This window comes from Lepidochelys kempii, chromosome 11, assembly GCF_965140265.1.
Source record: "Lepidochelys kempii isolate rLepKem1 chromosome 11, rLepKem1.hap2, whole genome shotgun sequence".
In the NCBI taxonomy this organism is placed as follows: Eukaryota; Metazoa; Chordata; order Testudines; family Cheloniidae; genus Lepidochelys; species Lepidochelys kempii.
Window position 1 is genome coordinate 60810713 of NC_133266.1, and position 13236 is coordinate 60823948.

Consider the following 13236-nt stretch of genomic DNA (forward strand, 5'->3'; position numbering starts at 1 on the left):
CACACACACACTCCCAAAAAAACCCCTGACAATCACACCTGCACCTTGTGAAGACAGCCGCATATCAGTTATGTTATGTGAAGGCTATCCTCTTCTCATGCCTTACAGAAGCTTCTGTTCATGTTGCCTAGCCCAAGGATGCCAGGAAGTCACAAGAGTTGTAACTTAGTCCTGGTGACTAGCAGATAGCTTTGCAATGCCCTGTCCATGCAAAGCATAACAGTTCTGCAAATAAATTGTTTTCAGTAGAACTATGCTTGACTATCCATTGCAGGCTCAAACCCAATTCCATACAGTTGTAAATTAGCTGTAAACAATGAGGAAGACGTGTAAATTGTTAACCAATTTTTGAACAGCTACAGTAACTCCCCACTTAACATCCTCTTGCTTAACATTGTTTCGATCTTACATCCCTGCTCCATTACAGAACATGCTCGTTTAAAGTTCTGCAACGCTCCGCTATAATGTCATTTGGTCACCTGCTTTGACAACGGCTGGCAGCCCCTATCAGCTCCCCTACGCCCCCCCAGTGCCTCCTGCCCACCAGCAGACCCCGCGGATCAGCGCCTTCCCCCTGCTCCCCCCGCCTCCTGCCCACAGCAAGCAGCTGGTTTGCGGCATTCAGGAGGCAGAGGGAGGAGTGAGGACTCAGCGCGCAGGCTCCCCCTCCCTCCCGAATGACACAAACCAGCTGATTGCCGTGGGCAGGAGGCAGGGGAGGGAGAGGGGAGCCTGTGCGCCGAGTCCTCGCTCCTTCCCATTCCCTCCTGAACGCCGCAAACCAGCTGATTGCCGTGGGCAGGAGGCAGGAGAGGGAGAGGGGAGCCTGGGCCACGAGTCCTCGATCCTCCCTCCTGAATGCTGCAAACCAGCTGATTGCCACTGGCAGGAGGCAGGGGAGGGAGGGAGGAAGAGCGAAGATGCGGCATGTGGAGTAAAGGGGGAAGAGATGGGGGGGAGGAAGAGAAGAGGCGGGTTAAGGGTGGGGGCTTGAGGGAAGGGGTGGAGTGGGCAGGCCAAGGGTTGAGGCCCCCGCCCTCCCCCGGTGCTTGCACAGTAGGGGAAGCTCCCGCCGTTCAACGTGCTTCTCCTAGCCTACAGCACCTTCAGCCTCCTTGCCTGCCTCATTGTCTTCAGTGCCAGTTGGCTTGTGCCTTTGTGGGGTGAGGCGGGGCCCCCTCCCATTGCTTCATACTCAGCAATGATGTTCCCATTGGTTCGTACTCAGCAATGATGATTGTAGCATTAAATATTTCTTTAAAATTGTTTAAAAAACTTATTCCTGTATTAAACTGCTTGTTTAAAATTATTTAAAACTTATATCTGTATTAAATTGCTTGTTTAAAATGTATATATTGCCTTTTGTCTGGCAAAAACTTTCCCCCCTGGAACCTAAACCCCCCATTTACATTCATTCTTATGGGGAAATTGGATTCGCTTAACATTGTTTCGCTTAAAGTCACATTTTTCAGGAACAGAACTACAGCGTTAAGCAAGGAGTTACTGTGTGTGTCTTAAAAATGGACTTGTCACAGGACTGGAACCAATGTTTTAAAAAGAGTGCGAGTGTGAGAGAACAGGTTTGTGGCGTTTCTGCCTTTGGGTAGAGACTATTTATCATGTATTTATTTCATATACTTTATCCCACCAAAGCAGTTTAAAAACTATACAGATCTCCACTCATCATGAAACACAAGCCTGGGATGTAATTTTTAAATTGGTGTGGACAAGTATGAGGCATTTGAAATGATGTTTCCTTTTCTCAGTTTCAGATAAATTCCCTTTTTGGCTGTGAATGAGAAAAGGACATTATATTAATATTAATCACAACTACTAAAGGATAGAATAGTATAAATTGCTTTTTGAGATTAAAAGACAGTCTAGAAGTACTGGGACTATGCGGAAATAACCAGTCACATTCACTAGTCTTTTCTGGAGTTTTCAAATGGCTTCCGAAGCAAACGGTATTTAAGAGTATTTCCATTACAGGTCAGGCTATTATAGCTACCTGGTAAACTGGAGGAGCTGGACCCTGACTTGATACTGGAGCTGGACAAGGAAGTCCAGTCATATGCTGACTCTGTCCTCTTCAGTGCTTCCTGATAGTTCACATAAAGTTGCTTCCCATACTAAACAAAGAGGAACAATAAAACGTAACAACTGTTTAGATTGTGCCTGTTTCAGCTGATTGATTAACAGTCTCTCTGCCGAGGAACCCAGGCACTTTGATTATTTTCAGTAGAGGTTTTGTTTTTCATTTAGTTTAAGAACAGTTGCATTGTCTTCTTTCACTTTTATTATCTAATTGCTTAGAGAACCAGAAACAACCTGGTTATCCTGCAGAAGAAAATGTCAAACTATTTGATAACATGAAAGTGCAATAAAATCATCTACTGAATCCAGGGGTTGGGAACCTGCAGCATGTGAGCTGATTTACGGTGGCACTCTGCTGCCGGCCCGGGTTCCCGGCCTCCGGCCCCGCTCAGCCCGCTGCTGGCCTGGATGGATGGAATCCCAGACTGGCAGCGGGCTGAGCGGGGCCGATGGCTGGGACCCGGCTGGCAGGGGCTGGTGGATAGAACCCCAGACCGGCAGCGGGCAGAGAGCTCAGCCCGCTGCCGATCTGGGGTTCCAGTTGCTGCCCCCACTGCCGGTCTGGGATCCCAGCCGCTGGCTGGGCCCCTCTCAGCCCGGGTCCTGGCCGCCGGCCCCGTACAGCCTGCTGCCAGTCTGGGGTTCCATCTGCCGGCCCCGGTAAATGTAAAATGTATTACTGGCATGCGAAACCTTAAATTACAGTGAATAAATGAAGACTTGGCACACCACTTCTGAAAGGTTGCCGACCCCTGACTTAATCCATTGAGCCAAGGTGCTGGTTCTAAGTAATCATTACCTCAACTACTAAGTCTCTATTTTTGATATAGCCATCTTTCTCAAATCCATTTATAAGTTAGCCCAAAATGAGTGTGCACAGCTAAAAACTAACAGTGACATCTCATGTCTAGTGGGACTTCACCGTGAGATCGGAGAGCGGAAAGAGAGAGATTAAGGTGCAGAAAAATTTGTATAAGCACCTAAAGCAGCAATTCTGGTAAAGAAACGTTTATACTGTTGATAGGCTTCAAAAAGAAATACGTACGAAAACTAGCTTAAGACTTTTGTGGAGCTTCAAGTTCAGAATGGCTAGATATAGGGAAGTTTATAAACAGATAACATGCATTGTCTCGATAATTATTTGAAACAAGTAACATTTGACCCATAGCTCATTAACTTCTTGATTAGTTAATTTTGTGTGTGTCTTCTCGATCTCCCCTCACTGAGGCATCATCTGTTTCAGTAAGAGAATATATAGGTAACACTATTAAATAGCACTACATTGCAAGAATGGAAGAGGAATAAAATGATTCAGAGTAGTTACCTTAGCAATACGGATGCCATTTATCCACTGGTGTAGAGTTCTTACATCATCACAGCAGAGATATTTGATATACTGAGACTTCTTCTGGATCTGAGGGTGCTGCAGAAAGAGTATTTAGTCTATCAATATTTTAATCTAAAGAACATTAAGAAGAATTAAAGAGTTAAAAAAAAGCTATTCTTGAAGAGTGGGCTTCAAAACACTGTTATTCAATCCTTGGCATTGCTACTTTCAAATCTAGTGGAAAATTAAAGCAGGAAATACAAGAAAAACATTATTCTATCAAGGTTCAGATCAGGACTTCCTAACTACGTACGTATTTCTTTTCCTAACTATTGAAATTGTGAACTGATACATCATTAAAGATGGGATATATGCTCTTGGTAGGTTGGGTGTTCGAGGAAAAAAATTATTTGACACCCAAAGTGGCAACATGGGGACTGTCTGGCCAGCACTCATTTCAGGTTTGCAAAACCATAAAAGGGCTGTTCTTACAGAATTTTGGTGTAGGAGCTGGTCTGCCCCCTTGGAATCTTTGGAGGTGGTCATGCACTGAGTTGAAATGGTCAGAAAATTCCCACTTTCTAGAAGCTGCAGGAGGGGGAAGATGTCTACCTCTGATGTGGTGGAAAAGAAAGGGTTAATCCATTTGACCTCTACCAACATATGCATCGCTGAAGGAGATGGGAAGAAAGCAAGCTTAATAATCCACCTTTCTATACTGCCAAAACCAGGCTGTAAGATGAAAACTAGCTAATATTTCTGTTTCAGACAGTTACACTACTTGCCATTCCCTCCTCCCCCGCACAAAAAAGAAACACAACTCTTCACACTTTATTTAGAAAAATATCCTATTTCAAATTCAGTCTTCAACATGTCAGATTCAAAAAGATCAATATATTTGTTTTTTCAAATTCTGATGATGGAAGCCACTTTGGCCAGAATACTTGGTCATTTCCCTTTCGGTTTGTAAAAGTTATGTATCTCACAGCTGCCAGTATCCCTATTAATCCCTTCATCAGATTACGGTTCAATTATACAAAGGTCTGCTGGAAGATTCAAAATATCCCCATTTTCTTGGAGGTTCTCTCTCACATGCATCCAAGATCTTTTAACTCCTTTTGAGAGCACTTGCTTACACTACATCTTTCAATGAACACTGTCTGTGACTCATTTTGAGTATTTGTGAAATGTGAGACAGATATATATCACTTCAGCTGCAGAACATACAATTGGTCTCGTTCTACTGTTGAATCATTAAGTACTCCCGCTTTTACTAATCTTACTATCAATTCCTTTAGCATATGTGTAGTACAGCAAAAAAACCCCTGTACAACTCTGCTTAGAGTGGAAGCATAGAGAAGTTGAATGACTTGCCCAAGGTTATGTAGCAACTCAGTAGAAGACACAAAAATAGAGCCCTGAGTGCTGATTCCAGTTCTCTGCCCCAACAGCTGATCAAATAAAATTTCTCAACTTTCTGTCTCAAATTATACCATAGCTAAAAAGAAGCGGGAACCCCCTGGAGCTCCCTGCTGGCATGGGCGGTTGGCCCCCCCCCGGGGCTGCTTGGCCACTGTGCAAGGGGAGACCCCGGAACTCCCACAAATCACAGCAGTGGGGGACGCCGGAGTCCCAGCAGCTTTGGGTGCTGTACCTGCCTCCCTACTCATTTTGTCAGGGATATTTTTAGTTAAAGTTAGGGACAAGTCACAGGCTTCCATGAATTTTTGTTTATTGCCCATGACCAGTCCATGGCTTTACCAAGAATATCTGTGACAAAATCTTAGCTTTAGAAATGACACACTGGAAATGTAGGCATGATCCGTACTTGCCTTGATATTCTGCATTCCGGAAATCAATTTATATCAAATAATTTATAAATATCCACCAATACTTAAATCTCTGCTTTTAATTGCTCTCAATTATCTGCATAGGAATCATGTACCAATGACTTAAGAGGACATGGAAAAGAATTTTCAGGTTAGAATTTAACTAATGTTTCTTAACCCAAATATTATGTATTTATTATAGTAGGTAAGTAAGTATTTTTACCTCTAACTGTGCACAAATATGTGATAAAGTGTCTCATGGCAAGATTATATCACCTTGTCATAAAGTTTGTGGACATGCACTAGAATAACTGACATGCCTAATGTTTGCTCATTGCATATGCAATGAAATGTGAGATGTGACCGATGACAGAAAACAAGTAACCGTATTCCTATTAAAGGGGAACAGGACCCATTATCCTCACCCAAGCATCATGTTTAAGTTCATGAAGAAATATTTCTTACCATGAACACACTGTGAAAAATTGTTTCAAAATAATTTTGAGTCTACCACAACCAACACTATTTCCAACATAAAATACGGGAGGCGAATGGAATAGATCAGAAGAAAGCTGGCACAACCTAAAGATACCTGACAGCATTTCAGCTATTAACTCTGTGGTTTAAGATCAGAGCTTTAACTAAAATGTTGCAATTGGGCAACTGCTTTAACTACATTTGTTTCCTTTATTACTTGCCCCCATTTGCATTCCTCTATATGAATTTTTCAAATCAGATCCTTCTCTGGCATGCAGTGTTCCTAAAGAACACATGAATAACTGATCTTTGTGAGTTTTTGGTAAAAAGGATGTGAGGTTGGTGTATACATTGCAAACTTTACCCTTTAGGTTTAAGGTAGTTTTATCTATGAAAAAGCTTATGATACTATTGAAGGTTTCTGAGGACGTTTCCCTCCTACACAAAAATTAGCAAAATAAACGTCACAGCAGCTTCTGAAACAGCCACACCCACATTTTCTCTTAGTCCATAGGCCCAGAGTAGAGGCCATCACCAAGGGTATGAAATGAGCCCCAACGAGAAAAGGGATAGGTATTCTTAGGACAAAATGCTTCAGTCCATGTCCCCTCCTGCCTATCAGCATCCTGGAAAGATTCTCCCTTTCCCCAAACACATGGCAGCATGGCCAGGCTTGTAGCCATGATACCCCACTGGCCACCTGACTCATGGCAGCACTGTAACCACGTAGCCCCTCTATGCGGGACAGAGGGGGACCCATTGTGGGACCTTTTGTTTCAAGCATTTTTTGCAGTTGTCAGTGGGAACATATTATTTAATGTAATACTTTCTAAGCTCCTTCTCGCCCTTTTTGTAGGAGTGTAGATCATTTAGAGAGAGAAATCAGCCAGCTATGTGGGGGTATGGAACAGCAAAGACCTCTGCAGCCAGTTCTCCTTCTGCATTGCTCCACTGGGGCACTTTATCCCACGCTGTTCCACATACTAGGAGGTAGCCTAACACAATAGAAAATGTATTTTTCAATGTATTTAATGAGAATATATCACTTGCTCTATGATTTCTAGAAATGTGGTATCTTTTAATAGATCGAATTTTTTCATAATTAAAGTTGTATTCCCGAGATTCATACTGAAAACTCGTGGTTAATTTTCCATTAGTTATATCATTGTGGAAAGCATGCTCTGCATTACAACCTGTCTCAGTATCCATGAGCTTTCTGTATTAATTCCTCTTACCTCGTCACAACTAGAACCTAGTTAGAAGAATCTAGCTGTTGGAGGACTGTAGACAAAAGTAGCATGTATTTAAAATTCCTGTAGCATCTTTATACTTGCTCTGTTTGGTAAAACACTTAAAAACATTTAACAAGTTACCTTCAGCACTAAACAGTAATCTGTCGGTGCTTTGTACTTGTTCCGATAGTCCTGTCCGTAGTAAACATTGACATGATCTAGCTGAAGAAAGCACACCAGATCCCGTGAGACCTATTAAACACACAAATATTCAGTTATGAAAAAAATTAATAAGGAAAATCAAAGCCACAATGAAAAACCTTGATTTAAACACTGCCAGCTCTTCACTCCTAGGCCTGGTCTACACAAAGTTGCACCAGTTTGACTAGCAGTGCAACGTTTCTCCAATTTTGTTAAACTGGGGCCAACTACGTGTAAGGAGACTCTTACATTGGTTCAGCTTGGCAAGCTAAACCAACGCAAGCCTGTGTCCACATGTAAAGTTGCACTGGTTTAACTAAAATGAACCAGTTGAACTGTGTGTGCAGACAACCTCTTAGACTGGAACGACAAAGAGCAATGCACATTAGTGCAAGTAGATGCACCAGTTCCAAGAAGCTAAATTAAAAAACAGTTAGAATTGAACTAAAATAAGAAATCGGTGCTACTGAAATTCAACAACTGCTAAATTTTCCAAGGACAAAATTCCTGTATCTGAATTTTAACCAATAAGAAGTCTAAGAAGTGAAGAATTATGTACTACAGATGAAGGAAAATACTAGTTATCTGAAACAACTTGCCAGCATGTTCCGAAGTGTTTAAGATGTTTCTTACTCCATTCACATGAAAAAAACAGTACTGTTCATTAAAATGGTGAATGAATAATCATTAAGACTAAAACAATATGCCAAGTGGAACAGGTCTATACAGAAAATCCTTGCATCAGATTTTTTTTACTATATGTTTTTTCAAATCTGTGTATTTTTTGTGCATTATTAGTTCAAAACTTGTTTGCTTGTTTCTTTTGACAGTATTATATTGCAGACCACCACTGAAACTTGAAGTCAGCAGGGAGTCAACAGGAAAGGTCACATTGGGACCTCTTCAGCAGCTGCTGATAATATAAGTATTCATTTAGAACCACACTGTTTTAAGATTTCATATTCAAGTATTTCTGATTGTAAGGTACACCCTTTTCACATGGTGTCTTATACATAGCTTGTCTAATGAAATGGAAAGCCTCAAAGAGGAAGACTAATATTTGAAATTTACTTAGTTCTATGGGGAGCCAATGTACTGATCACAACAGAACACTGGGTTGGGGTTTATTTGCTTTCAGTGGCCAGTTGTTTAGGAGGTGAGCTGCTGTGTTTTGGACCAGCCATTTCCACGTAAACCAGCCTGGAAGTTACAAAGGCAACAATCAGTGCAGCAATTTTCTATTTTTCCTCCAGTATAGTATAACATCAACATAGAAAACAAAGTTGTAGAAATCATGCAGAAAGGGTATGATCTACATTGATTCAAGAAACTGTGGTTAAAAATAGACTAAGAAGAAACTCTTGAATATGAACTACTAAGAACTGTGCCATTTGGTGGTCTGAATGACTCAAATTTTTCCCCGGCACATATTAGTCAAGGACACACTAATACTTGTAGTGTCACTTAGTCCTTCACCTGTGAAAAAGGTCTATGGGATTAGGCAGGAGAAAAGCAATCAAACTGGCCTGAACTGTACATACACACACTCTTTAGGAGAGCTATTCCACTCCGAACAAACATATGCTGAGGTCTTCCAAATGGAAGATCCTTGTGATCTCAATTTTGAATTGGGGGTCAGATTATTTTATATCAAATCCTTCTTGAATAAATTATTGTTCATTTATATTTTAAAGCTGTGTTTTTAAATTGATGGACTGTAATGATAATCTAAGCAAAAGCATAGTGCAGCCAAAATTCTAAAGTAATATTCAAAGCTCCTGCCACCCATACACATTTAAATTATCAAGAGGACGTTCATTTTTCTTGAGTTTTTCATTCAGAAAGTAGATAGTTACCAGAGGGCAGGTTGAAATTAGACAATCACTTTTAAGAACTATATTTTATAAGAGCAAACAAAGGAAGACACCTTTGCTTTTCCTTTAGGGACATAGTAGATTCCAGAAGCTCGCAAAAGAAAATAACGTTTCTTCCAAGACTTCTTGCCATCATCTTTCAGCCACAGGACTCCCTCTATTTCTGGCACTGTTACAGAACTTCCACAAAAACATTCCTACATAGAGCCAATGGCAGTATAGAAAAAAAAAGAACATATAAAAACATATTAATATTTTAAAACAATGAAATGGATTGGGTTTAGAAGCCTGGGAGCTGAAGTCCTTTATTTATCTAGAGAATATATATAGCATGATTAGGGACTTCTCCACTCAGTTCTAAGATGAAGGGACCACCTGTAGAGGCAAAAGGATAATTATGAGTATGTGCCCACTTGAACTTTGCATCTGATTTAATAGTTCTCTCCTCTGTACAGAATACCAATAAAGGTGCTACTTAATTGACAGATGTGAAAGTTTCTTAACCAATGCTGATCAGTAATGGTCCCAAATGTGCTCCAATGGCTTTAACCAAACCTGAAAGACATGGGCCCACACCTCAGCTGTTGGGTTACAATTTCCCAGGCATACACAAAAACCTCAGTAATAGTCCGTGGGCCCAACTATGATCCACCTTGTGTGTATTTTGCTGCTTGTGCTATCAGTGGAAATGTACGTCACACTTTATATTAAGGTTCCATTTATTAAATAGAAAATAAAAGCATTACCGATGTTATAATCGTAATCCAGAAATGACTAGTATGTGCTACAGAAAATTACAAGCATAGTAGGGGCGGGCGGCATGGCTCAGCATTCGTGTGCTCCCCATCAGTACCTGGCCTGGGCTGGGGAAGCCAGTGATCTAACCAGCAGACCAAATTTGGTCATTAATCCTGGTCATATGCCACCTGAAGCACATTGCGCATATGCTAAGACGACAACAAGCATAGCACAAAGTGGGGTTATAGATGGTCAAATGCCATGGCTATAAGCAATCTTTTGACCTACTGGACTCAATCTATAAAAACTGTTAAATTATTAATGACTTAATAAATGATTAATCATTTATACACTATTTATAAATATAAATGTATTGAAGTCTAATTTTAAACATTCATTTACATATTATGAATTCATGATTGTTGAAGTTTCAAAGTGACACATATAACAATCCCATGTTAGATGTAAGAAACTACTGTAACCTTTTTAACGTGACACCTAAGATAGCATGTTTAGTATTAGACCATCACTACTTTCAATTTGCATAAAACTATAGAATGTTATGAGGTTATATGTCATGCTTGTGATATTTATGTTTATTCCTACATTTGCTTTTGGGTTGTTTATTGTTCTTTTTAAGTTGTTTCAATTCTTTTGATTTTAAGTACTTTCCATTTCCAACAGTGATTTTTCTCCTTAGCTTTTATGATTTTTGTATTTTGTGGGTTTTTTCAATCTATTAAACCACCATGGTGACAATTACTTCTAAATTACCTTAGTAGTATAGTTCTGGATACAGCATATGTTGTCTGAGAACTATATTATAAAATAAGCTATAAAACTTTGCGGGGTACTGAATAGCAGTTTGGCTATCACCATTCTCAGAAAAATGTCCCTCCTCTCACTGGTCAAAAACTAAGCTAGAATTCTGCAAGTGACAACTGTTTAAACGCAGTTGTAGATAGCATGGTTTTGATCCAACAATGGATGGGGACTTTCTCGCAGTTTTGTCTATTACAAAAATCAGGAGACATCTTTATTCCGAAAGCTCCCTAATCAAGAACAGGAAGAAATCTCCCCAGAGCTACATATTCACGTTTAACATATTCTGCTCAACACTTCGCGGAACCTCCATCTCGAGTCATAAAGTTAAATGTTAGCAATAGTTTAAGAATTTAACATATTGTAGCTCACAAATCACTGTGCTCTTTTTGTTTTAGTTGTCTTACCTCCAGCAGCACTTCTTTATTTCTGTCTGCCATCTCAGAGGTTTCTTTTTTCCCCAGCAGATAGTTCTACAACAAAAGAAAATGAAAGGATGAAACTTCTATTGAAGTTCTGAAGTCAAACCAAGTTATCTTTTTCACTTCCTCGTGCTGATAAGAGTTTAGCTGTTCTAAGACCTGTCTGGTCCTCTAGAACAGCTAGATATTATTAAAAAAAATTATTTTGGAGCAAAATTGAGACTCATGTGGTAGACTGCTAAAGAATAAAAACAAACCAAAATATTGCATTCTTTAATCTTAAAGGGCTGGAAAAACCCTTTTGTATTTTCAGGAATATTAGCCAGTCCAGCTGACATTACCTTAAGTAAAAGCATCATTAGCTGCAGTTCTCAGCCATCATGTTTAGCCATAAAGTCAATCACTTATTGGGGTAATATAAACAGATAACAAAATTAAAAACCCAGAATAAAAATTAGATGGAAAAAAATTGGGCCTTTAAGTAGGCTCTACTCCATCCCCTCATTCAGCATTTTGGAAGGAGTGGACATGGGACTGTTCTTCTCCTTTCCACTCCATCTCTATAGTTTTTCAGAATAAGTAATAAAATAATAATAATAATTAAATGAAAAAAATTCATGATAAACAATTACTTCTGAAAAAATAAGCAAAATAGCAATTGTTTATCCATACTGTGTGTGTATTATCGGTATGATATAATCCTTTTATCTAGTAAGGTGATCCTGCACGCCTCCCCACCTAACCTGGAAGGGGTTGGTACAGTGACAGGGAGCATCTTCCAGACCCCTTTATATTCATTTGCTCTCTCTGGAAGTAAAACAATATTCATAGTATTAGGACAGACCAAGGTTTTTAACTGAGTAAGTAACACATTCATGCTGACTTCCATCTACGGAAGGCCCATTCTTATACTAATAACCAGTGAAATGTATTGATGTCAGACATTTATTGAGGAATACGCTTTCAAAAGTGATGAAGATTTTGGGTGCCTCATCCTGAGATCACAGAAAGAGGCCTGACATTTAGTTCTCGCTGAAAATATGGGCACCTTATAAGGTATCTCAAGTGGGGGCACCTGCTATCACTACTCGCTTTCGGAAAGTTAGGCCCAAGAGCCTAATGTATTAGGTACCTCACAAATGTAAGAACATGATCCATGCACCCAATATACACACTAGAGATTAAGCAAGCAAGTGATCAAGTGTTAAACATGTCTTTGTTAATTCTTTATTTTTCAAGTGGTCCTTTATGTTAAGTCCTGTTTTTATTTTCACCTCTCTGTCCCCTCAGTACCGTAGGCCTCTAGCACTACAGCACATTTTGTGCATTTAGGCTTATAATCAAGAAACTACCATCCCCCCGTAGTTAATTATTGAAAAAGAACAGGGACCTTTCTGTTGTTACTTGATCAGGTAACAGCTGAATGAAGACAGACCCTGGTTTCCTCATGCGCTCTCCTTATCTCTCTGCCCCTCCCTTGTAGGCAGCTGCCTACCCCACAGAGTCCATCCAATTCCCCTCACCCTATCCTCATGAGATGGTGTGGGCAGGCATTGCCGGTCTCCCCAAAGTGACAGGTGTCACAACACAAGCTCAAACCCTTTCCTCCAGACTGTGTAGATGTGTATAGCACTAAGTATTGGTGAGTATTTCATGTAAACTGGTTACATGGGCTGCTATTAATTCCACTAACCTATTCTTAGAAAATGGACTGATTAGAGCATCAGGATTTCATTTAGGGGGCTGATCTTGCGCTGACCACAGAGTGTATTCTGGAGGCATTGTTAAAACGCAAAGCGTGTGTGTGTGTGTGTTTGTGTACACATACGTATAGATACAAATATCTGTATAAAAAAGTGAAAAATCAGCTTCAGACTTACCTGGGGATTTTTGAAAAGTGCGTATTTTTCTATACGTTCTACAAATATAAGTTTGTTTTGACTGTCTCTTGTCCAGTTTAGAAGATTTTCAACTAAATTTTCATGGTCTTCGAAGATTCTCTCTGCATAAATGAGAAAGAGCAAACAAGTAAAAAAAAAAAAAATTCTACTCTCTCACATTCTGTAACATGACCTCAAAGGAGGATCCAGTAGGTGGACAAGATGTGAGGAAAAACACAGATATATAGTTAACAGTTTGTTAAAATGGAAGAAAGGGCTGGGAACGAGCCAATGGGAGCTGAGAGGATGGTGCTGGGGGCAGCATGCAGAGCAGCCTCTG

General features: G+C 40.1%; 1 protein-coding gene across 7 annotated transcripts in view; it reads right to left on the minus strand.

Moving 5' to 3' along the window:
• Positions 1-13236, minus strand: part of RAPH1 (Ras association (RalGDS/AF-6) and pleckstrin homology domains 1) — a 158990-nt gene that overhangs the window by 15844 nt on the left and 129910 nt on the right. For all 7 annotated transcript variants that reach the window (XM_073306498.1, XM_073306496.1, XM_073306495.1 and 4 more), the window contains 6 exons: positions 12897-13018; positions 11002-11067; positions 9088-9231; positions 7101-7211; positions 3419-3517; positions 2009-2129 (listed from right to left, as the gene is read on the minus strand). In XM_073306498.1, coding sequence (XP_073162599.1) covers positions 2009-2129; positions 3419-3517; positions 7101-7211; positions 9088-9231; positions 11002-11067; positions 12897-13018 — 663 coding nt within the window. The remainder of the gene's footprint in view (positions 1-2008; positions 2130-3418; positions 3518-7100; positions 7212-9087; positions 9232-11001; positions 11068-12896; positions 13019-13236) is intronic.